This window comes from Lontra canadensis, unplaced genomic scaffold (assembly GCF_010015895.1).
Source record: "Lontra canadensis isolate GAN:19392208 unplaced genomic scaffold, GSC_riverotter_1.0 scaffold2, whole genome shotgun sequence".
Lineage (NCBI taxonomy): Eukaryota > Metazoa > Chordata > Mammalia > Carnivora > Mustelidae > Lontra > Lontra canadensis.
The window spans coordinates 63,632,526-63,658,789 of record NW_022630996.1 but is presented as its reverse complement, the minus strand read 5'-3'; the positions used below and the strand labels follow the sequence as shown (position 1 = coordinate 63,658,789).

Sequence of the window (26,264 nt, the reverse complement as noted above, 5' to 3'; positions counted from 1 at the left end):
GATAGGTGTTTTTGTAATCAGCCTGAGAGAAAATTATGGTGCAAACCACATCAGAATATGATGACCTACACTCTTTAAAAATGTCAGTGAGTCCTTGTAAAAGTAGGCATTTGTGGCAATTAGTTATAAAAACAAAGTGGAAAAGGCCATTGATGAGGATGACAGAATACATTTCAGTTTCATCCTCTCCAGAAACAAGTAAGAATTGAACAAGTCTATGGTGATGTTGCCTAGGAACAGGTTGGGACATTCCTAAATATAAAGGCACTTGTCCTTCTAGAAGCAGATAAATGGATAAGTTAGACCTAGTAATTTTTTTAAAGTTGATTTGGAATTAAAGCCCATTTCTGCAAGCTGATCTTTCAGATATGGACAAGAATAGATAAGGTTACTTAAAAATTATCATAATTCTGTCAGTGCATTTTGAATATTGTTTTTGAAGAATAGTTACCTATAGTAGTAATCAATTTTGTTTAAAAAATAAGTGTGGCACTTTTTATTTTCACTGATGTCTTTTAGTTACAAGAATTTGAAGCTGCCATTAAGCAAAGAGATGGCATCATAACCCAGCTCACTGCTAATTTACAACAAGCAAGGAGAGAAAAGGATGAGACAATGAGAGAATTCTTAGAGTTGACAGAACAAAGTCAAAAATTACAGATTCAATTCCAGCATGTAAGTATTACTAATAGAACAAAATTATTAGATTTTTAGTAATGAATTATTTTAAAGTGCTCTAATTTTCAGAACAAATTTAAGTTAGTTTAAAATGGATTTGGTTATTATGTATCATGTTGGAAATATGTGAATACCTGTTGTTACGTTAACCTGAAGTTTAACTCCTAGTTCTTGCTTGGTTTCTTGCTGTTATTTTCTCTGTACTTCTTCCTTGTCTATATATTGAAAACCTACAAAATCTTTTAAGTTTGATTGGGTGGATTTTTGCAGAAATTAACATGTAGTCACATCTACCTTTTGCCAGCCTTGCTATGATTTTATTTTAGTTTCCAAAATGGTAACTAGACAGTGTTCCATTTGCCTTTAATCAGAGCTGTAAGAATCTAATAGTATTAATCAAGTTTCTGATGGCAAGTACAGAAAATAATTTAAGGTAGCTTAAGCAAAAAGAGAGGAATCTAATGTAAGAATACAAGCTTATCTAAACAGAATGCAAGGTGAAGAAGATACAACCAGACATCTGAAAGGGATTAGAATCACAAATTGAAAAATCATCTGGAATCCAGGAAGTACTGTTTTTTAGTCCCCATTTCTTTCTGCATGTTTGATGTAGTCTTGGCTATCTCACTAGACTACCTTCTCTGCTTTACGATGGGAAAGATAATCGTATTTGTTCAGCTTGGATCTTATTGATCAGCCCACAGTCAACTGATAAGCTACGGCAGTATGTTTACTGGAGTTTCAAGCCTATGAATCTAGTAGATTTCCCAGATAGCAGTTGTGGCCCAAGTAATACCCTAAAAGTCATCTCTTCCTTAGTGCAATCTCTTCAGAATTTAACTTGGAGGTTTCCTTCTGTTTTCAAGTTACAGGCTAGTGAAACTCTAAGAAACAGCACTCACAGTAGCACAGCTGCAGATTTACTACACGCGAAACAGCAGATCCTCTCTCATCAGCAACAGCTGGAAGAACAAGACCATTTATTAGAAGATTATCAAAAAAAGAAAGAAGACTTCAAAATGCAAATTAGTTTCTTGCAAGAGAAAATTAGAGCATATGAAATGGTATGTTTATTTTAAGGAAGTCAGCCAATGTGTAACAGCTATATAATTGAAGTTTTTTATACAACTGTTTATCCTTTTTATTATGTACATGAATTACAAAATTTCATAATTAAGAAAAGCTCTTTAAGTATGCAAAACAATTTTCAAAAGCAATTGGGAGTCTCATAATAATAGTTTTTAAGATAATACTCATTACTGAGTTCCTTTGGAAGTGATCAACCTATGTTAAAGTGAGTTCTCAGGAGAATCTAAATTTATAAACAGAATATTCCATTCTTACTGTTTTTTCACCTAAAGATATTCCTACTCACTTTACCAGTAATGAAATTCTGAAAATATTTCCATGACAAAATGAAATTTTATGGATTTTAATTAGAAAAAACTACAGTAGATTTTCTGTTTATGGTAGTTATGTTTTATAAAGTTGCTTAGCAAATAAGTGCTCATAGGGATAAAAGGGGGAAAATATATTTATTTTAAATGTTTATATTTGTTTATATGTATATACATACATACATATATATGCATGTATGTGTTTATACATGGGCACACATATACCCTAGGGACTATATTTATATATACATATATGGATATGTACACACACAACATATCTCATAGATTATAATCTTAAATCCTAAAAACAACTCATCCTGGTAGATTATATTTTGTTTACTTTCAAAAGAGAAAGTGCTGGGGCGCCTGGGTGGCTCAGTGGGTTAAAGCCTCTGCCTTCAGCTCAGGTCATGATCCCAGGGTCCTGGGATCGAGCCCCGCATCAGGCTCTCTGCTCCGCGGAGGGCCTGCCTCCTCCTCTCTCTCTGCCTGCCTCCCTGCCTGCTTGTGATCTCTCTCTCTGTCAAATGAATAAATAAAATCTTAAAAAAAAAAAAAGAGAAAGTGCTAAGTTACTTGCCTGAGACTGCCCTGCTGACACCTGTCAGAGTTGTGATTCAAACCCGCACAGCAGGCCCAGAACCCATATTTCTTGTGCTATACTGCACTGCTCCCTGTATTCTCCATCCTCTTCTCCATCCTTGCTCTCCTAATGAGCGAAAACATGAAGTCAGAGTGTAGTTGTGATGTTCGACGTCAACTTTGGAAGCATACATATCCAGCAACTCAAATTTTTTGCTGCTCTATGCATTTCTGTAAATGACTATGAGTATTGATTTTGGATTACAAATAAATTTTAGCAAGAAGATGGATTCGCAAGTAGGGAGTCTGTGAATAATTAGGACAGACTGTATATATAATATAGTACTTATTACAAACTTAGTTCTTCTGCAAGAAATTGAAAAGTAACGAAGAAAAAAATATTGTTTAGATTATAATAAAGTTATTTGCTAGTATTTGTTTTGTTTACCTGATGCCAGGCAATATTCAAAGCATCTTACACATATTAACTCATTGAATCATTGTAATAACTTTATGAGATAGCGGTTGTGTCATTGCCCCCATTTTACAGATGAAGAGATCAAGGCAAAACAAGGTAAGGTAAATTGCCTAATCAGACAGGTAATAGTTGGTAGAGCCAGATTTCAAACCTAGGCAGCCTTATTCCAGAGACTATACCCTTAGGAAAATATGAAACATATAAATTTAAGATACTGAAATTATGAAATGGTATGCTTTACAACCAATGTAACTTAAAAATCTTTAGATAGGTGTTTCCAGAACACCTATTTTGTACCAGCCTCTTGCAGAAGATAATGATGCCTAAAATGTGCCCTTTTCTTCACCGGACCTCATGGTTTAGTTTGGCACATACACAAGATAGCACAAAACAAGGGCAAGCATAGATAAAAAGTGTTTTGAGTAGGTCTGACTTTGTAAGGGAAGTGACTCAGGATGGCTTTAGGGGTAGATGATATTTGAGGCAGGGCTGTAAGTTGGAATAATTTCTCTATAATTATATTTTATTTTCTCAGCAGTAGGCATAATGTGTGGCATATTAACAGCTAATTAATATTCATTTGGTAAATAAGCAAATACATTATGAATCTGAGCTGATTGATAGGAAGGACTTTTTTTTTTTTTTTTTTTAAGATTTTATTTATTTGAGAGAGAGAGCATAAGCAAGGGGAGAGGCAGAGGGAGAGGGAGAAGCAGGCTCTCCACCGAGCAGGGAGCCTAACGTGGGGCTGGATCATGACCAGAGCCAGAGGCAGAGGCTTAACCAACTGAGGCACCCAGGCGCCCTGGAAGGACATTTTAGATAGAGGATGGAGTGTATATAAACATCCAGGCGGACCCATGTTAAAAATGTCTAGGTAGAAAAAAAATAATTTAACTAGAAATAGTCTTTGAAAGTGAGTCTTTACAGGACGAAGTGTAGAAAGGTAGTCTAGGCCTAGTTGGAAGAGCCTATAGGTTGGATTTTATTGTATTTATTATATTCAGTAGGCAGTGTTATTTGAAATTATTTTAATTTCCCCTTTTTTTATCCCCACTTTGTATGAATCCCCCTGAGTAGTAGTTCCACCAGTGCACTTGAGGGACTAGTGCATTAGGATGATAGTTGAAACTGTCATGGTCCCCTAGACAACTACACTTTTTTAAAAAAAATTATTTTATTTCTTTTCAGTATTCCAGAATTCATTGTTCATGCACCATACCCAGTGCTCCCTGCGATAATACCCACCACCAGGCTCACCCAACTTTCTACCCCCCTCCCCTCCAAAACCCTCAGTTTGTTTCTTAGAGTCCACAGTCTCTCATGGTTTGTCTCCCCCTGCGATTTCCCTCAACTCACTTCTCCTTTCCATCTCCCAATGTCCTCCATGTTATTCCTTATGCTCCACAAATAAGTGAAACCATATGATAATTGACTCTTTCTGCTTGACTTATTTCATTCAGCATAATCTCTTCCAGTCCCTTCCATGTTGATACAAAAGTTGGGTATTCATCCTTTCTGAGGGAGGCATAATACTCCATTGTATATATGGACCATGTGTTCTTTACCCATTAGTCTGTTGAAGGGCATCTTGGTTCTTTCCATAGTTTAGTGACTGTGGCCATTGCTGCTATAAAAATTGGGGTACAAATGGCCCTTCTTTTCACTACATCAGTATCTTTGGGGTAAATACCCAGTAGTTGCAGGGTCATAGGGAACTCGTGTGTGTGTGTGTGTGTGTGTGTGTGTGTGTGTGTGTTTGAATTTGAGTATCCTTTTTTTTTTTTTTTAATTTCTTTTCAGTGTTCCAGAATTCATTGTTTATGCACCACACTCAGTGCTCCTTGCAGTACGTACCCTCCATAATACCCACCACCAGGCTCGCCCAACCCTGCCCCTCCAAAACCCTCAGCTCCGTTTTTTTCTCAAGAGTCCACAGTCTCTCATGGTTCATCTCCCCCTCCAATTTCCCCCAACTCACTTCTCCTCTCCATCTCCCCATTAGACAACTATACTTGATTCCAGCCTCATTCTCATTGTCCTTAATCCTCTGAACTTCGCATGGTATAGTGGTCACAGGCAGAAAGTCTGTTATTCCCCACTCCCTCAGATCTGTTTCCAAAAACAAAGGGATTGTATCTTCGACCACAGAGCTGTCTTTTGCAACAGAAAACAAATATTTTAAAACCTTGTATTTTGAAATAAACAGTACTAAGAAAAATGAGCCATGATTTTGTATTATTTCACAATTGAATGAAGAATTGTCATTGTTTGCCATTATATCACATATTGGACAATTTTGAATTAAAGGTTTTATGAGGGTTCCTCCCCCAAACTGAAAATCAGGAAATAGAAGTATTACAGATTTTACAACAATATTAACATTTCCAGACTAATTACTTATTTAATAAATCAACTGAAGTTGACCTGAATTAATTTTACTTTCTTACAGGTTCCAAATGCATTATAGACACTTTCTAGCATATAAATGTATCGCATTTGTACATAGCACAGAGAGCATAAAACACATTAATATATTTATTTTCTTTCAGCTTCAAGCATATTCCATGACATAGAAGAAATACTACATTTATTTTGCAGATGAAAACACTGAGATTTAAGAGATTAAACTGATTTAAATGTCATATTGTAGTATAGAAACTAAAGTCAGAAGGCTCAGCTCTTGATGTAATAACTTATGGCGAAATTGAATGGAATATAGGATGACCAGGAAAAAAAGTATAGAATTTTGCTCAAGAGACTTCACAGAAGGATATTCATTGCCTTAATTTATATAGTGCAGAATCTGGCCTTTGACTTGTAGGCTGAGAAGTCTGGTTTTTATCTCCTATCAACTGAGTCTTGAGCTACCTCTGAGATAAGCTCAGGTTTTTCAATTTGAAGAGGCCAACATTTAAACCTTGAATATAAGAGTATTAATTTACAGTGAGAAATAATTATCACAGAGACCTGTATACTTCAAGTTCATTGGATTTTACTTTCTTTCCATGAGCAAATGAATTTGAAAAGCCAAATAATAACAGGAAATTGTTTAGTGAGCATGAGATTGAAGGATATTGGAGTCAAATGTTCTGTAGCATTAGGCTATGATAACTTGATGTATCATCTCTCAATAGGAAAGTCATGTTTGTGGATTGAAATTCTTAAATTCTGTTTGCTACAACCCCTTACATTGCTTTCTACATTAGATATGGTTTTCCAAGAGGGATCAGAATTTTCAGCCTCAAGGCACCTTGATTCTCTTCTCTGGACGAGAAGAGTACTTCTCGTATGGATGAAATGAGTACTGCCAACTCTCTGAGGCTTTCCTTTTTCTAGACATAAAATTTTTTCTTTAGAGATGTGAGTACATTCATTCAGGCTGCCTTTAAGTCATCTTGGCCTGGAACTGCTGTCTCAGTAAGATGATTTTACTTACCTACTTATATTCTGTTCCACTTGTTGGAACGTTGTACTTTCTTTGTACTTGGGACCTCGCCCTAAACTATTTAGGCAACTAAGAAACAGTAAAAAATTTGTTTCTAAGGCTTCTGCTTGACTCCTTTATGCTATACCACTCTTATGAATGATTGTGATTATGGATGTACCTTGACCTATGTCCTAGATTTGGGCTTATGTACAGTTCCAAAGTAGAGGCCCAAGTCAGAACTAGAAGAAAATATCTGTCCTGCTTTCAAATTTCTGTTCAAACCCAAAGTCTAGGATGAAGTGAATGTGCCATAAATGGTATAGTGGTCTTACATGTTGTTCCAGATTTAGCCACTTAAGTGTTGGATATCTCTAAATTTCTAATTTTACTTAGCCACAGGAATGAAGCTAAGGCAGACCCATAGGAAGCTGTTTTTGTTGTTTAGTCTTTTCATAGCACTTGCCCATCAAACACCTTCAAGTCACTAGAATACATGGAAGGAATCTTGAGTTATATTTAAGACTTTGTTCTGGAGTTATAAAGAGTACATAGTACTATAGCTACAGAAAATACTAAGTTCTTAGAATGTTCATCAGTTAATAAGAAAGATGAAAACGTAATGGCCTAGACATTTTAATCCTACTAATTTTGAAATTAATATTTTTAACCATAGCAGTGTAAGAATTTCTTTCTTCCAGGAAGACCAACACTGCTGTAGTGTTTGCTCACAAATAGTGTTGGGTACACAAATCTTATCTCATTGACTTGGGAAAAATTAAGGGGCAAGCCTTGCAATTACGTTTTATAGAATTTTGAACAAAACCAAATGTTTCTCAGTCTTTTGGTATTGAGGTTAAACAATGTAAGTTGCCAGGAACTAAAAATGCCATTTTTACGTTTTCATTTTTTTCTTTCTAAAGGAACAAGACAAAAAAGTAGAAAGCTCAAATAAAGAAATACAGGAAAAGGATACAATCATTGAAGAATTAAATACAAAAATAATAGAAGATGAAAAAAAAACTGTAGAGCTAATGGATAAAGTCACAGCTGCTGATAAATTACTGGGAGAATTACAAGAACAGGTTGTACAAAAGAACCAAGAGATTAAAAACATGAAATTAGAGTTGACTAATTCCAAGCAAAAAGAAAGACAGTGTTCTGAGGAAATAAAACAATTAATGGGGACAGTTGAAGAACTTCAGAAGAAAAATCACAAAGACAGCCAATTTGAAACTGATATTCTACAAAGAATGGAACAAGAAACACAAAGAAAATTAGAACAGCTCCGGGCAGAGCTGGATGAGATGTACGGGCAGCAGATAGTACAGATGAAACAGGAGTTAATAAAACAACACATGTCACAGATAGATGAACTTAAAATACGACATAAGGGAGAAATGGAGAATGCTTTAAGATCATGTCCAAGTATTACAGTTAATGAAGACCAAATAAAGTTAATGAATATGGCAATAAATGAACTGAACATAAAATTGCAAGATACTAACTCTCAAAAAGAAAAACTCAAGGAAGAATTAGGTGTAATTTCAGGAGAAAAGTCTGCGCTACAGAGACAGCTTGAAGACCTTTTTGAAGAATTGAGCTTTTCAAGGGAACAGATTCAGAGAGCTAGACAGACAATAGCTGAACAAGAAAGTAAACTCAGTGAAGCACACAAGTCCCTTAGTACAGTGGAAGATTTGAAAGCTGAGATTGTTTCTGCCTCTGAATCCAGAAAAGAACTAGAATTAAAACATGAAGCAGAAGTTACAAATTACAAGATAAAACTTGAAATGTTAGAAAGAGAAAAAAATGCTGTATTAGACAGAATGGCTGAATCGCAAGAAGCTGAATTAGAGAGGCTGAGGACACAGCTTCTGTTTAGTCATGAAGAAGAACTTTCCAAACTAAAAGAAGATTTAGAAATTGAACATCGAATAAATATTGAGAAACTTAAGGATAATTTAGGCATTCACTACAAACAGCAGATAGATGGCTTACAGAATGAAATGAGTAAAAAGATAGAAACCATGCAGTTTGAAAAAGACAGTTTGATAACTAAGCAGAATCAATTAATTTTAGAAATTTCAAAGCTAAAAGATTTACAGCAGTCCCTTGTGAATTCAAAATCAGAGGAAATGACTCTTCAAATCAATGAACTTCAAAAAGAAATTGAAATACTCAGGCAAGAAGAAAAGGAAAAGGGTACACTTGAACAAGAAGTTCAAGAATTGCAACTTAAAACTGAATTATTGGAGAAACAAATGAAGGAAAAAGAGGATAACCTTCAAGAAAAATTTATACAACTTGAAGCAGAGAACAGCACTCTTAAAAATGAAAAGAAAGCTCTTGAAGACATGTTGAAAATGTATACTCCTGTTAACCAAGAAGAAAGATTAATATTCCTAGACCCCATTAAGTCCAAATCCCAAGATTGTAACTGGCAAAAAGAAATAGAAGTACTTACTGAGGAAAACAAGGACCTCAAGAAACAATGTATTCAGCTAACTGAAGAGATTGAAAGGCAAAGGAACACTTTTTCATTTGCTGAAAAAAATTTTGAAGTTAACTATCAAGAGTTACAGGAGGACTATGCTTGCCTTCTCAAGGTAAAAACTGACTTAGAAGACAGCAAAAACAAACAAGAAGTAGAGTATAAAAGTAAGCTTAAAACACTTAGTGAAGAGCTTCATCATTTGCAAAGAATAAATCCAAGTATGGTAAAAATGAAAAGTTCAGTCTTTGATGATGACAAAACTTTCATAGGAGAATCATTGGAAACCGGTGAGGTCGTTGAGAAAGATACAACAGAACTTATGGAAAAACTTGAGGTCACCAAGCGAGAAAAGTTAGAACTGTCAGAGAGATTGTCTGATCTTTCTGAACAATTAAAACAGAAACATGGTGAGATTACTTTTCTGAGTGAAGAAGTAAAGTCTTTAAAGCAAGAGAAAGAACAAGTATTATTGAGATGTAGAGAGCTAGAAATCATCATTAACCATAAACGGACAGAAAATGTAGATGTGTGTGATGTTCAGTTAGACTCTTTAAAAGATGGTAGTATGACTATGACAAGCAAGGATTCTGGAGGATCAGTTTCTAAAATAAATAAAGATTTTGTTGAATCAAAAATAATGGAGGAAGATAAAATTCCTTTTGAAAATAGGACTATTGGAAAAGAAGGCAAGCAAGAACAGTTGTTTTTGGATCACTTGCCATTAATGACAAATGGATCATCACTTGGGACAGCTGAACCAAGTAGAAATGATAAACTTCAGTGGGAACTCAGTGTACTTAAATCAGAACAGGTATGTTTACTTATTTATATGTATAGATGCTAAAACATAGTGAAAATGTATAATTCATGCAAAAAAATGTTTCATCTTTCTAAAACACAATTAATCTTACAAAACAATGAAAATGAACCCTATAATGTAAGTCTCATTTGGGCCTATCAGCTATTTTTTTGTTACTGTTAAGATTTTATTTATTTGTCAGAGAGAGAGAGAGAGCACAAGCAAGTGAGCACAAGCTGGGGAGTAGCAGGCAGAGGGAACAGGGAACAGCTGAGCAGGGAGCTCAATGCAGGACTCCATCCCAAAACCCTGGGATTGTGACCTGAGTTGAAGGCAGACGCTTAACTGACTGAGCCACCCAGGTGCCCTAGCTGTCATTGCTTTTATCTCTTTTCTTAAACATTGTTGCCTTTCTTTCAGTTAATTTATGTTATATATTCTGTTAAGGAAATAAAAACATGGGAATGGTTTCATACTTTCTTTGGAAAGGCAAGAATTTCAGTAACTTGGTAGAGAAGCTGAGCTTTAAAGGAGTTATTTTGTCATATTTTGTTGTAATCTCAAAGCTTGGTTTCAGCATTTTGTTTTATTTTAGTGTTTTCGAAGTTCCACAACTAAAAATTAACTCTTAAACTTTTCAGTACTTTATACTTATTCAGTAGTTTCAACACTGTATTTCCTTGAAAAAAATCTCGGGGCACCTGGGAGGCTCAGTTGGTTGGGCATCTGCTGTCCATCTGCTGTCATGATCCCAAGGTCCTGGGATTAAACTCCGCTTTGGGCTCCCTGCTCAGTGGAGAACCTGCTTCTTCCTCTCCCTCTGCCTCCTGCTCTCACTTCTTGTGCTTGCTTGCTCTCTCTCAAATAAATAAATAAGATCTTAAAAAAAAAAAGAAAAAGAAATCTCAAGTCCTAGGATTCTCTCAGAGTACTGTATAAAGCTGAAGGGGCAAAAAGTATTAATTCTAACTATAACTAAAGAATGCATATAATGAGTAATAATCATTCTTGACAATTTGTATTTATCGGATACTGATATTAGAAATAACTGGATTATGGACATTGGGGAGGGTATGTGCTATGGTGAGTGCTGTGAAATGTGTAAGCCTGATGATTCACAGACCTGTACCCCTGGGGCAAATAATACATTATATGTTAATAAAAATAATTTTTAAAAAAAGAAATAACTGGAAAATTCCGCTAGGCATCTTGTATAATGCTGCTAAGTAAAACTTTGTTTCTTAATTTATGCAACAGGTATTTATTGATTCTCTAGTCAGGTATAGGGTATGCTAGTAAGCAAGAGAGCAGAAGAGCTTTCTTTGAGAACAGGAATATATTCTAGTCAGGGAGGCAGATAGTAGACAAGGGAACAAGTAGAGTAGTTAGAAGAAGTGGTAGGTCCTATAAAGAACGTGATAGAGAATGATAGGTAGTGGTGGTGGAAGCATTAAATAGGAGAGTCAGGAAAGTTCTCTCAGAGGAATTGACATTTGAATTGAGATCTGAAAGACTAAGGGGGAGCCTACCACATGCAAATTAGAGCAATTGTGAAGACTTAAATGAGTTTCAGGAACTGAATGAAGGTGTGTTTAGTTGAGTTTGAAAGCAGGAGAGTGGAAGAAAAAGAGTTTGAAAAAGAAAGAAGAGACAAGATCTTGGAGAGCCTTACAGACTTGGTAAGAAGTTGAGATTTTATTCTGTATACAGTGGGAAGCCTTTGGAAAATGTTCTCTTTTTATTTCTAATAAATACAGATCTTATTTGGAGTTACATTACAATAAACCTATTGCAAATTGAAGTATCTTAAGTTGAAAATGAAGTTAATGCACTTAACCTACTGAACATCATAGTTTAACCTTGTCTACCTTAAACATGCTCAGAACACTTATATTAGCGTACAGTTGGGCAAAATCATCTAACATGAAGCCTGTTTTATAATGAAGTGTTAAATATCTCATGTAATTTATTGAATACTATACTAAAAGTAAAAAACAGTGCTTGAATGGGTAAGAATGGTTGTTACTTTATTGTTTGTTTATCCTTATGATCATGTGGCTGGCTGGGTGCTATGGCTCCCTGCTGCTGCCCAGCATCATGAGAGAGTATCCATATGGCCTGTTTAGCCCAGGAAAAAATTAAAATTAAGAATTTGAAGTACAGTTTCTATTGAGTGTGTATCACTTTTACACTTTATAAAGTCAAAAAATCCTAGGTCAAACCATTGTAAGTTGGGGACTGTGTGTATTCACATTTTGATCTTTTATCAAATGTAAAGATATTTTATATTTTAATAACCTAAATAGAATTTAAAAATTCAGTTTGCATAACTATGAATACTTTGTTAAATATCTGGCATTGTCTTCAAAAGCATGATGTGGTTTTAACTTAATTACTCCTAAAAACGCCAGAGATCATTTAGATTTTTTAAAAAGACATTGAGAGAGGACCTGAATTTGAAGCTATCAAAATGGTCAAATTTTCTCAGTAAAAATTTTGTTTTTCCTGCTAAAGACATTTTCATTGATGTTCAGATACCTTCTCCTTGACATGAACTTACATAAAGGAAGGCAAACCTGAATACTGTCCCTTCCCAGTTGTTACTACCAAGACAAACCTATCGGTGAATAGGGGAGTAAAATATGTGTGTGTAAAAGGAAACTTACAGAAGAAATAGATAATTTATACATTAGTAACATCTCAGAAGAAAGTGTATATGCTTAGAAATAATGCTGACTCCCTAAAAAATACCTTGTTCTTATTACCTAGCTACTTGGCTAATAAACATGAAGATACTTTCAGCCTTATAAATTGATATAACAATAAGTTAATATTTTATACCCATCAGATTGGCAAAATGAGTCCTTCAGTAAAAAGTGTGGGGAGATGAATACTCACATATGCTATTAATATCAATGTAAGTTGGCACAATTATGTAAAACATAATTTGTTAAAATTTAGTGCATTTGATGTACATTTCCTATCACCCAGCAGCTGCATTTCTAGTTGGTTTTCAGTGTGGTCCCTGACTAGCAGTATCAGCAGCACTTGAAACCAGGGTAAAATTCAAATTGGGGGGCCCCCCACCAAACTTCCTAAACCAGAAACACTGGGGAAAGGGCCCAGCAGTTTGTTTTAATAAGCAGTCCAGATTATTCTGATGCCTGCCAGAGTTTGAGATCCACTCTACTAGGAAACATTAGTGTATTTATATAAGGACATATCTGTAAGAATTTAGTGCAGTATTTTTGAAATATGAAAAAATTAGAAATAATCCAGTTGATCTCCAAGAAGGAAGTTGACAAATTTTCATGTATTCTTAGATGCTGTACCACAGTTAAAATAAATTAATCTGTATCTGCATGGAATAGATCTCAAATTGAATGAGAACAATTTGCAAAATAAATACCATTTTACATAATTTATGTAAATTCTTAGAAATATAAAATATAATGTATTATTTATAAGTACTGAAAAGTGATAGTATAAGAAATGTAGTGGACTTGTTGCAGATTTGTGAAAATGTTTGCCTTTGGGAAGGAGGAATGGGAACATAGTGGATTAAATCTTATTTTCTTTCTAAGCCAAAAAAATATGTAGAAAGGAGAGAAATGGGAAAGAAAAGACAAAAGAATTATATTTATTAAATTGGGGTATGAGTAGATAAGTGTTTATTACATTATTCTTTGCATTTCTCTATATTTAAAATATTTTTAAATGAAAAATAAAGGTGAGGCCATACTAAGCTATACCATATATCAAAATTTACCATAAAGTTGAGGTAATGACAATATTGTGCTACTTTCCTTGGAAAAGATAGGTAGATCAACATAATAGAAGTGAGAAAAAAAATTAGACTTATCTTACATGAAGTTTTAAACTATAATTTCATGTATTTTCCCCTTGTCAATAATGTAAAAAATAGAAGTTAAATTATTTTAAAATTTTAAATAATTAAAAAATGTTTCTAATGTGCACATACATTCACTTTAAGAATGATTTAAGGCTACAGATGGAAGCTCAGCGTATATGCCTCTCTCTGGTTTATTCAACACATGTTGATCAAGTTCGTGAATATATGGAAAATGAAAAAGATAAAGCTCTTTGTAGTCTTAAGGAGGAACTTATTTCTGCCCAAGAGGAAAAGATAAAGGAACTTCAGGAAATACACCAGCAAGAGCTACAGAATATAAAAACACAAGGAACAGGTAAATGATTTCTTTTTTTTTTCTTTTTTTAAGTTTTTTTTATTTGTATGAGAGTGAGCAAGAGCGGGAAAGAGTGTATAGAGGGAGAAGGAGAAGCAGACTCCCCGCTGAGTAGAGAGCCTGTTGCTGGGCTCCATCCCAGGACCCAGAGATCATGACCCGAGCCAATGGCAGACACTTAACAACTGACTGAGCCACCTAGGCGCCCCTGGGTAAATGGTTTCTAAAAAAAAAAAATTATAAATGCTATGATACAAATAAGTATCATTTCGAGCCCACCCACCCTTCCATAATTTTGTCCTTGCCTTAGAACCCATAGAAGAGGGTAACTATACCCCAGTCCTGGATTCATTTGTTCATGTAATCATTGTTCATGTAATCATTTTTTTAAGTGCTTGAGAAATCTAAAATCACAGAATCATTTTCCCCCAGAAGTTAGAATCAAGTGGGAAAGCAATATAAAATAATTTCTTAGAAAGCAATAGGACAATTTCTGTAATAGAAGAATGACTAGAAAGAAGAGAAAAAGAAAGGAGAAAAGTTTCATAGTTTCTGGGAGGGTATGTGGGGTGGGGCAGCAGGCAGAAGGAGGAGGTTGGAACTTTAGAGAAGACTCCTGAGTCTTAAACATAGAAGTGTGAGAGATTGTATCCATTTTGAAGAATTGAGAGTTCAAGTTTTGTGAGATAGTAGTAGGGAATAAAGCTGGAAAGACTGACAGGAGCTTGATCAGAAAAGGCTTTATTTATATACTCTGACTGAAGCATGTGTAAGTCTTTTGCTACTGGTGATAAGACCTATAGGATTTTAAGTAGTAGGAGTAACATTAAACTTTTTGTTTTAAGGTAACACCATGGGGCAAAGTGGAGGAGGTAACTATTGATGGGTAATCCAGTTAAGTAACTTTGGCAGTAATTCTGCTAATAATAATATTTATAACAGTAAAGTTTAAGAGTTAAAAGAGGTAGGCTGTAGTCTGCAGTTAATATGAGGAGGAAAAGGGAAAAATTAAGAGTGATCTTTAAGTTTTTAGCTTGGGTAATTGGATTGAAAATGACTGTAGTCACAAAGAGGATGCAGAGCTATCTGTGGGAAAAATAATAAATTCAGGTTGCTACATATTGAGTTAAAGAGACCTACTGACTTTAGAAAAGAGTTGTCTTGTAGATAGTTAAAAATAGAAGTCCAAAACACAAGAGGGAGGTTTGGGTTGATGATAAAGATTTGGTATCAGAAGATCATTTGAGGCCAGAGAAAAGAATGAGATGTCCTGGGAGACTGTAGTTTGGGCCAAAAGACTAAGATGGCACTGTGGGAAGCAGGAACATAAAAGGAACCTGAAATAGAAGACTACTTGCAGTTAACTTTTATCTTTAATAATTATTTAATCACTAAATGAATTAGACTTCTTCTGTTCAAGGCATCTCTAGGCTTTCACCCTTGACAGATTTGCTTTTGAGAATGAGGTGGTTCGTAAGTTTGTGCAGTTGCTCTGTTGAACAGAGTAGAATTTAAAGAGTGACTTAAAAAAGAATACCATAGTTTTCGCTAAAGGAGTTCCTTGGGTTTGAATGTAATAAGATGTTAAATGTTTGTTGTTTTTATTGACATCCTCTTTAGATAGAATCTGTCCAGTGATTTTTAGCTACAAGTTAATTAATTGATCTGCTAATGGCTGATGAAGTTAGTTAGTAATCACCAGCATTTTTTAAATAAAAGAGAACAGGAGATCAGGAAACAATAAGAGTATATAGCATGTAGAAAGGGCAGATAATGATTTGTAAAATTCTTATGTCAGTTTTTCATGGATGTATAAATAGATTATGATATGTGATGTATTTCTTGTATTGGGTAGTAGTAAAAAATTTTGTAAGTCACTGCTTTATGCCAATTTGTAGCATATAAACAATTTTACAAATTATCTGGAACAGTTAACAATGAGCAGTAGAAAAGGACTTTAAAAGAAGGAATTTAAAACTAATGTTATTGTAAAGGAAGCTTCCAGTTGATATAGGTTTAATATAATAATAGTACTTAAGTATGTGAATTAAATGTTTAATGCAGTTATCTGTTCTGTTAGGTGGTGAAGCAAAGCCTTTACAAATGCTCATTGGAAAACTACGCAAGGCGGTGTCTGAAGAATGTTCTTATTTTACACAGGTAAGATATTAGTTAAAAAGTCCTTTTAGAAAGGAAATGCTAGACTTCAGAACTGCACTTAAAAAATATTCCTGAGTTTTTAAGTTTAAAATGAACATTTAAATGTTCCCTGATAATCTTTTGAAATAAAATAAAGTAAATTATCTTAACAGTTGAACAGAAAAAAGGTATACCTAATACAAAAAGAAGAGTGGACCAATAAAACCCCAGACAGGTCTTTCTCCTGCCCCTGCCCACTCGGTGGTTGAGTGTATCTGATAACTTTCTTGGGGAGATTGCACAAGACCATTAAGTTACAATTTCATATTTCAGATTGCCAAAAACTGAACACCCTATTTATGCCAGTATAATTATATTTGTGAAGATGGGCTGAAATAGAACCTCTTATATACTGCTAGTGAGAAAGTGCTACCTTGAGAAGCAAGTTGACAAGGTCTATTTTTGAAGTTATATACATCCCATAGCCCAAGCATTTGTGCACAACCAGATCTATTCATTGCTTAAGTGTTTTTAAGTTAAAAATGGGAGGGGTGCCTGGGTGGCTCAATCCATTAAGCACCTGCTTTCAGGTTGGCCTGTGATTCTTGGGTCCTGGGATCGATCTCCCTGTCCCTCTGCCTGCTGCTCTGCCTGCTTGTGCGCGCTCTCTTGCTCTCAAATAAATAAATAAAATCTTTTTTTAAAAAAATAAGTTAAAAATGGGAGACAGATCTGATTACTGTGAATAAGGGCAATAAATTGTGTTACTTCCATGCAGTAGAACTCCATTTAGTAGTGTTTGATATCTGTATTAATATCAATAAATCTCAAAAAAGTATAAAGCTTGTATGCTAGATTACTTACCTCTGGGTAAAGGGAAAGGTAAATAAAATGGGTAGGCAGTACTTAAAGAGCTTCAAATCTCTATGTACTTTTCAGTTTCTTTTAAAAAACGTGGAGATAATATGAGAAAATACTACTATTTGTTTAAGTTAGGTAATAAATTATTTTTTCTGCATATTTGAAATAGTTCAAAATTTAAAATACATGCTTTGGCTTGTCCCTGATTTCTTCCCAGGCTTTTGTATTTATAAACTGAAGGGGGAGAGGGTGGTATTAGTTGGGAGAAGTAGAGTTCCCTTACTGATTCTTTTTTTTTTTTTTTTTAAAGATTTGTTTATTTGAGAGTGAGTGAGAGAGAGGTGGGTGGGGGGTGGGTAGAGAGCAAGAGAGAGAATCTTGAGCAGCCTCTGCACTGAGCATAGAGCCCAACCTGGGGCCCCATCTCATGACCCTGAGATCGTGACCTGTGCTGAAGCAAGCAGTTGGACACTTAACCAGCTGAGCCACTCAGGGGCCCCAATTCTGATTTCCTATAATATTGTTCAAAAAATGTTTTGCCAAAAACTCAAAAAGTGAGAACTAAGCCCACCTAAGGCCTGTCTTCCTTCAGCTACTCAGCAATCTCCACCTCCACCTCTGCCAAAGGGTTCAGACATTGTCCTTGTGTATCTCTTGTTGGTAGTAAATAATGGAAAGAGGGCCCAAATCATAGTAGTTCATTTATAAGCTGACATTACATGTTCCTTCCTTTTGTAGTTGTCTTTACCTGATTGCTCATCTCAAGTTAAAATATGAATCAGCTTGTTCTAATAAAGTGTTCCTCTGGGATTCTTCATGAAACGTGGTTTTGTCACTAATTGTTGATGTTGCCATGGACTAGTTAACTTCATCTTTTTGAGTGTTTCTTTATCTGTAAATGGGGTTTCTATCAGCTCTAACATGATAAAATTCCATCTTAGGAACTGTGCTGAAAATTTAATAAATTCAATTATTAATTGACAGTATAGTTTAACTTTTTTTTTTTTTAATTTTTTTTTAAAGATTTTATTTATTTATTTGAGAGAGAGACAGTGAGAGAGAGCATGAGCGAGGAGAAGGTCAGAGGGAGAAGCAGACTCCCAATGGAGCTGGGAGCCCGATGCGGGACTCGATCCCGGGACCCGGAATCATGACCTGAGCCGAAGGCAGTCGTCCAACCAACTGAGCCACCCAGGCGTCCCATAGTTTAACTTTTAAGCAAATCTCAAAAAATAGGAATAATAAGCAGTTTGGTTTTTAAGTCTAGAAGTTAGAGGTTGTTTGCAGTTGTATGTGAGGCAAAGGTGAATCTCAAATGATTATGGGTCATGTATTGTTTTTAAATGATGGTAGAATTGTTTGTTGCTCAGGAGAAAAACCAGAATAATGTGTCAAATATTTTTAATTTGTTTGTATATATAAAGCACAGGATACTACCTTTGTGTTACAGAAAAGTATATGGACATAATCTCCTACATATAATTTCTTTTTTTTTTTTTTTAACTTATTTATTTGAGAGAGAGCAAGTGAGTATGTTAAGCAGGGGGAGGGGCTGACGGAGAGGAAGAGAATCTCATGTAGACTCTGCGCTGAGTATGGAGCCCAACTTGGGGCTTGATATCATGACCCTGAGATCACAACCTGAGCCAAAATCAAGAATTGAACATTTAACAGACTGAGCCACCCAGGTGCCTCCATATATTATAATTTCCGTAGAATTTATAGACTACTTTCTAGTCACCTTTTTTTTTTTTTTTTTTTTTTAAATAAGATCTGTGCCCAGCTTGGGGCTTTACCTCATGACCCCAGGATCAAGAGTCACATACTCTTTCAGCTGAGCCAGCCAGGCGCCCCTATAGGGGTCATCATTTTTTAACTTCTGTCCTTGTCTTCTGGTATTTTTTCAAGGGTGGTTAACATTACAGAGAGAACGTCAGTCTAGGATCCAAGCTAGAAAATGATAGATTAAAGTACAAGCTATATTCTTTATTAGAAGCAAAAAAATAGTGTAATGCAATTAATATTGTAAATATTTTCCTGCTCTAAGAATTTCATGTCCTATATAAAGGGAGAAAGATCTAGACTTAACCGTTTCTTTTGCATATTGACAGGGTGTATAGAAGAGTGTTTTCCTACTGATTTTTCTGTGCCATTTTGACTGTCTTTTGCATTTAGGAAAATAATGTTTAATGATTTTCAAAGGTAGACATCAACATTTTAATTCTGTAAAATATCTAATTTTGTTAATAGACTTTTTGCAATGTCCTTGGTGAACATTATACTCCTGCTTTAAAATGTGAAGTAAATGTAGAAGAGAGAGAGAGTGCTGGTGTTCACACTTCTGAAAATCAAGAACTAGAATTGCAAGATTATAGATATGAAGTTCAAGGTAATAAAATCTGATCACATTATTTTCTTAAGTCATTTAATGATAAACTTTTACTTTTAATCATGATTCAGTCACTTAATTGGATTCATGAAATCTTATATTTAATACAGATTTTTATTTTTTTAAAAATGCAATAATTGTGATATAAAGAGAACCAAAGATGTCTACAAGTTTCTTGTCTCTTTATCCTTTATCCCTCTACTCCTGTGTTTTTCCCTGTGTAGTTTTTTCCTTAATTTTACACCATAGATCCATGCCTTTGAAAGTTATTGTATTTATTAAATACATTTATGTCAGTGATTTTTTTTTAAAGAATAAGAAGACCTAAATTATCATTCTTTTTTTTTTTTTTTTAATTTGACAGAGATCACAAGTAGGCAGAGAGGCAGGCAGAGGCAGGCCGAGAGGCAGGCAGAAAGGGAGAGGGGGAAGCAGGCTCCCCGCTGAGCAGAGAGCCCGATGTGGGGCTCAATTCCAGGACCCTGAGATCACAACCTGAGCTGAAGTGGGGAGAGGCTTTAACCCACTGAGCCACCCTGGCACCCTCCTAAATTATTATTCTTAAAAAGAATCCTATATTTATTTTTACAAATTGTGACCTCAGTTAATTTTTTGGTATTTTTTTCAGAGGTAAAATTTTTTCTACTCCTATCCATTTATATGAATAGTGAAAAAAATGTATACAAATTAATGAATACCAAAAGAAATTAGCATATTTTAATGTGGAATCATCAAGTTATCTTTCTAGCACATCTTTTACATTAATGAGATAAAAATTTGGGGGAATTAAATATATGAAGTTTACTTCTAGCAGGCAATTTTCTGAAGTAATGAATAGATAAATAATACTGAAAGAAGCAGACTTACTATAAATTGAAATTATTATAATTGTTTATTTATCATCTAGACTTGCAAGAAAATATGGAAACTCTTCTCAACAAAGTAACAGAAGAATACAATAAACTCTTGGTACTTCAAACACAATTAAGTAAGGTCTGTGAAATGGAAAATGTATTATGTTTTCCTTTATTGTGTTACGTACTATTTTGTAAGCATCTTCATCAACCAAGAATTTCTAAAATAAGTGAACGTGATAAAGATGAGGGAAAAGTGACATATTTATAGTATCAATGAGCTAAAGGAATTTCTGCAAGTTGAATACTTATTTTACCCCTTTAGGGAGTTTTGGAAATCCTGATAAAATAAATATAAAATGTCAGATTGTAAACTTGGCGAAACAGTTGTATTTAATTTTACATGCAACAGTTTTAAAGTAGTGAGTCTGTCTGTTTTAGAGAAATATAGAATTAGTGTAGTTGTTAGAACATAGCTAACGTGTTGTATATGTCAAATTTCTTTCAAATAGTTGTTTTAGAAATGTGTGCATATAAAACTCAGAGTATAGATGGCATAGTATAATTTATTAACTATATCAGGAAAATAAACAGCATATATTGGGAAAGATAAGTGTTGGAATCTTCATGTTGTAGATGAAATTTCAGAAGGATCTCTTTGTTTGCGATACTTTTGATGTCATTATATTAAGTTGTGTGGATTTAAAAGATTTAATAGGGAGTGAAAGTTCTATCGGTGATGAGGGATGCTGTAGCTGAAATTCTTGTTTCTCTTCCCTTCCTTCTTTCTTGCCTTCTGTCTTCCCCTATTTCTCCTTCCTCCTTTCCATCATTCCTTTTCTCTTTCTCTTCCTGTGCAATTAAGCAAACTTCATGTTACCTTTTCTAAAACTTGTGAACCTACCCCAGTATCTTACAGATAACTTTGTAGGAGGTCAGGTGGATAGATAAAAATCCTTTTTTAACTCCACATTTCCCTACAGTAATTACTTTTCTGTTTCCCTTCATAGCCAAAATGTTGAACCCTATTCAGAATCATCATGCCATTTCCTTACCAATAATCTTAGCGGTTTGGATTTTTTGTTTTTCTTCTGCCCTCATCCTGTTTCCAGGGACCCTTCTTCTCTACTCATATTTGGGTTTCTGAGGGCTGCTAAGAAAATTAGATGCAGATGTGGTTTGGTGACACTACGTGAGGATGGTAGACATCAGTTGGACCCTCTGGAACACTTGACAATTCTTTTATGTGGTCTTTTATCCTTTCATAGTCCCTTCAGTAGATTTTTCCCAACTTCACAACTTTTCCTCAAGTCATATATTCCACTTCTACTCCCCTTTTTTCTTTGCAGTTGGCCTTAGCTCTTTTTTCTCTGCAAGTATTAGAACTATCGATTATAAATTATCTCTGCTTGCTGCCTCTAGACCATATATATTTCTTTAAATCTGTGAATGCCCTAATTTATTTTCCTTCTGTCTGTGAAGATGTTCCTCCTTTTCCTAACCAAGGTTATTTTATTTCCTATTCTTTTGTTATTATCTCCTTCTACCTCCTCTAAGATTGATAACCTGTCCCTTCCCTCTCTGTTCTGTGATTTTAGCTCCTTTGTTTTTCTCTATTTCTGTTCCTTCCCCTTACACATTCCTCAGATCTCTCCTATTGAGAACATAACCCATCCTCAATCCTTTATCTTCCTTTGTGGTCTCTTTCTCCTTCACTGTCACCTTCTTTAAAAGAAAGAATAAACTATAGCCAGAACTTCCCATCACCTCCTCTCTTCTACTCCTTGAAAGCAAGCTCTCAACTAGTACTTTACTATGTTTTCTTTGGCAAAAGTCAGCAGTGATTTCCTTCCCCCCTTCCAAGTTTTTAACTTAATTTCAGGTTAGTTAACAGTGAATCATTCAAGTGAAGTGAAGTGAATCATTGCCAGATTTCCTTTGTTTTCTGACTTCCTTGTTTTCTTTCTTTTAAAAATGTTGCTTTTCCTATGGCAGTACACAGTTGAAGCTATTAAATAGTGTAGGAGGGCTTATAGTAAGTAATCCACAGTGATGAATTTGTGAGTAAGTGAGTGAGTTGTCATTTTGCCTCTTTGCTTTTAGGACAGTGAGTGGGCAGCAGTTTGCTTTGATGAGACACACACCTCCCTTCCCCAGTGCCAGAATGTAGGAGGCCTAATCTGGAACGCAAACACCCGCACTAACTTCTTTAGTTCTCCCCAGGAAAAAAAAAAGTGAAAAAATGAATTTCACCTTTTTAACCCCATAAAGGAGCTACAACCACTGAGGTATCCCAGAGGTTTGTTGGGCTCACACTCAGCACTACAGTACATCACTGCCTAACCTGTTAGCTTCATCTTCTAATCCTGTTTTAGCCATACTGAAATACTTAGAGTGTCCCAAATGCACCTGATCTTTCACCCCTGGCCTCTATTGCATGTTGGTTTTTCTGCCAAACACTGCGCATCTACCTCCAATCTGCTTGGTGTGTTCCTACTTGATCTTCTAGTTGGTTCAGATGTTACTTCCTTTGTGTCCTTTTTACCTATCTTTTAGACTTCTGGCATTTCTTCCTCCATTTTCTTAGCATCTGTACAAGCTTTTGCTTATTGCACTTACCTCTTTCTGTTATTTTAAGTATTCCATGACCCCCGTCTTTTTTCCCTGTTCCCATAGCTCCTTGTACAAATTTGCATTTATTTTTTATTTTTTAAAAGATTTTATTTATTTATTTGACAGAGAGAGATCACAAGTAGGCAGAGAAGCAGACAGGGAGAGAGAGTAGGAAGCAGGCCCCTCGCTAAGCAGAGAGCCCGATGCAGGGCTCGATCCCAGGACTCCGGGATCGTGACCTGAGCTGAAGGCAGAGGCTTTAACCCACTGAGCCACCCAGGTGCCCCAAATGTTTGCTGAATGAATTAAGTGAGGGAATAGAAAGGTTAGGCTGGAAAGTGAAGAATTTACCTGACGGGTTTTGTTTCCTTTGGGAAGTAAGTGGCAAGATCCTCTGCTGAAAGGTGCTCAGGGGGTTAGGCATGGGGTAGAGGACTTGATAAGTGTAGTACCAACTGAAATAACCTTCATCAGAAATAGCTTTTTTTTTTTTTAAACATATAATGTATTATTTGCTTCAGGGATACAGGTCCATGAATCATCAGTCTTACACAATTCATAGCACTCACCATAGCACATACCTCCCCAGTGCCCATAACCCAGCCACCTTATATCTCCCCCACCTCCCTCCAGCAACCTTCAATTTATTTCTTGAGATTAAGAGTCTCTTATGGTTTTTCTCCCTCCCCAGTCCCATCTTGTTTCATCTTTTTCCCTCCCTACCCCCACAACCCCCCACCCTTTCCCTCAAATTCCTCATATCAGAGAGCTCATATGATCATTGTCTTTCTCTGATTGACGTATTTCGCTTAGCATAATACCCTCTAGTTCCATCCACGTTGTTACAAATGGCAAGATCTTGGGTTTTTGATGGCTGCATAGTATTCCAGTGTGCGTGCGCGTGTGTGTGTGTGTGTGTGTGTGTGTTCACACACATACCACCACATCATCTTTATCCATTCATCTATTGATGGACATCTAGGTTCTTTCTGTAGTTTGGCTATTGTGGACATTGCTGCTATAAACATTTGGATGCACATGCCCCTTCAGATCTACATTTGTATTTTTAGGGTAAACGCCCAGTAATGGAATTGCTAGATTGTAAGGTAGCTCAATTTTCAACTTCTTGAGGAACCTTCATACTGTTTTCCAGAGTGGCTGCAACAGCTTGCACGGAAATACCTTTTATCCTATTACTCACCTGCTTTTTGTGGTGTCTTTTGTTCATCTAGTATAGCAAGTTTAAACTCTTTCCCCTTTTCAAGTGCTTTCAAGTTCTTATCTAGCGATCTTCCCCCATCCTTTCTCAAATGAAACCCTCTCAACAAGCTTATTGTCTTCAGTAGTTATGTGATAGGCCATTCTTTCACAAATGCTTACTTTTTCTTCCTTATAGCCTTTCCTAATCATTGCCCAAAATGATTGAGACCCAAGTCAAGTTTGACTTACTCCATAATTACACAGTCTTTCTGTTATTGCCCTTAAAGTCGATTATAGTTTAGTGCTTCTCTAATTTTTTTTTTTTTTTTAAGAGAGGGATGATGGGGGCCAGGGGCAGAGAGAGAGAGAGAAACCCAAGCAGGCCCCATAAGCGGTACATAGCCTGAAGGAGTGCTTCATCTCTTGATCCTGAGATCATGACCTGAGCTGAAAGTAAAAGTCGGACACTTAACCAAAACTGAGCCTCAGTTGCTCCTCTAATTGTTTAATTTCCTTCCCTCACTAGTTGATCAATTCTATAAGGGCAGATATGGTATATCTGTGTCACAGTGCTAGTCCTGTAGTAGATAATTATTGAGTATTTGATGAAGAACTAAATTAATACACACATGCATCTGACAAATTGCTGCCTAATTTTAAAGTAATTAAACAACGTGATATTTATCTGTTTTCATTATTTTCCTTACTTTTATGTGAAGAACTGCATACCAGTTGTCAGTTACCTGGAGGTACATAGATTAGATTCATAAAGTTATACTATCAGGTATTGATAAACATAAAATATACTATGTGTAAGTTGAAATTCCAAAGACCAAGTCATATTATAAATATTACCTGAACTTTATACCAAAATTTCGTACAGTTTCTGTTTTTATGTTAAAATGCGCTTCTTTCTGGGTATGACCAAACAATATACTTACTAATTGCAGTGCTGTGAAGGGAATGTGAGTCATTGTCAGAAGAAAGCAAAAAATAAGTTGGAAGGGAAAATATTTGTATCAGAGTGTTATAATTCTAAGTGATTCTGAATAACATTTGTTGTATAAAGCTGCTTTAATATAGTTTTCAAAATGCTGAATCATATATTTATGTCACTCCTTTTCTGTTATTTTCAATAGATTCAGGGACAGGAGACAAATGATGTAAAACTTGAATTTGCAGAAGGAAACCTACCAAAAGAGGAAACAGAGTTTTTATCAACTTCTCAGATGACCAATTTGCAAGACATTGGTAAATTTTGATTATATACCACGGTGTAGTATTTTTATACCAAATATTTGGTCATTTGAATTTTTACTTTAAAATTTGAGATAACCTAGTAGTCTTTGGCATTTCATTACAATCACTCTGATCTTAGTTTTCTCATTCTCAAAGTGGAGGGTTTGGACTATTCCTTTCTTTGATCCCTTCTCACTTACTTGTTCTGTGATTCTCAATTGTTTTCAATTTAAAGACATGATATTGGTAGATTTCAGGGTACTACAGACATGAAGTTAGAAGAAATGATCTTGAATTACACTATTCATTTTTTTTTCATCAGTCAAAATGAGTCTAAATGAAATTCGTTACTACTAAGAAAGCATTATTTTTTCAAAGAAGAATGAATAATCTCTGTAAACACAAAAAAAGTGATTGTGCTACTTCAGTAAGAAAGTTGTTTTGAAATGGGTATTTTTCTTCTCTTCCTATAACTTAGATGTCACTTGTAAAAGCAAGTTATCTACGCTGCAAGATTATGAAAACATTAAACAACTTGAAGGACAAGTTCAAGAATTAGAAAACCTCATATCCTCTTTGCAGCAACAGTTGAAAGAAACAGAAGAAAACTATGGGGCAGAGATCCATTGTTTGCAGGAAAGGCTTCAAGCTGTTACTGTATCCACAGTTCAGCCAAGGTACCCATCCATTTACAGTCTCATTCAGCAGTATTTATAGCTTAGTAACAATCATAGCATAGTTGTTTTTCAGTAGCAAATGTAACTTAACCAAAGTTCCTTGAAAGAGATGGGATGCCACATTATCAAGAAATAAGAACAGGAGATAATACTTTGAAATGTCTGAAGTAAGTATTGCTATAAACCAAAGATACTCTATTATAGAGATTTTACTTACACCTTTATC

At 35.2% G+C, this 26,264-nt stretch overlaps 1 protein-coding gene across 7 annotated transcripts in view; it reads left to right on the top strand.

Moving 5' to 3' along the window:
• AKAP9 (A-kinase anchoring protein 9) overlaps positions 1–26,264 on the top strand; it is a 197,840-nt gene that overhangs the window by 75,922 nt on the left and 95,654 nt on the right. For all 7 annotated transcript variants that reach the window (XM_032875423.1, XM_032875435.1, XM_032875432.1 and 4 more), the window contains 9 exons: positions 520–675; positions 1,545–1,742; positions 7,486–9,870; positions 13,853–14,066; positions 16,147–16,226; positions 19,317–19,455; positions 20,363–20,448; positions 25,262–25,373; positions 25,840–26,038. In XM_032875423.1, the coding sequence (XP_032731314.1) occupies positions 520–675; positions 1,545–1,742; positions 7,486–9,870; positions 13,853–14,066; positions 16,147–16,226; positions 19,317–19,455; positions 20,363–20,448; positions 25,262–25,373; positions 25,840–26,038 (3,569 nt within the window). The remainder of the gene's footprint in view (positions 1–519; positions 676–1,544; positions 1,743–7,485; positions 9,871–13,852; positions 14,067–16,146; positions 16,227–19,316; positions 19,456–20,362; positions 20,449–25,261; positions 25,374–25,839; positions 26,039–26,264) is intronic.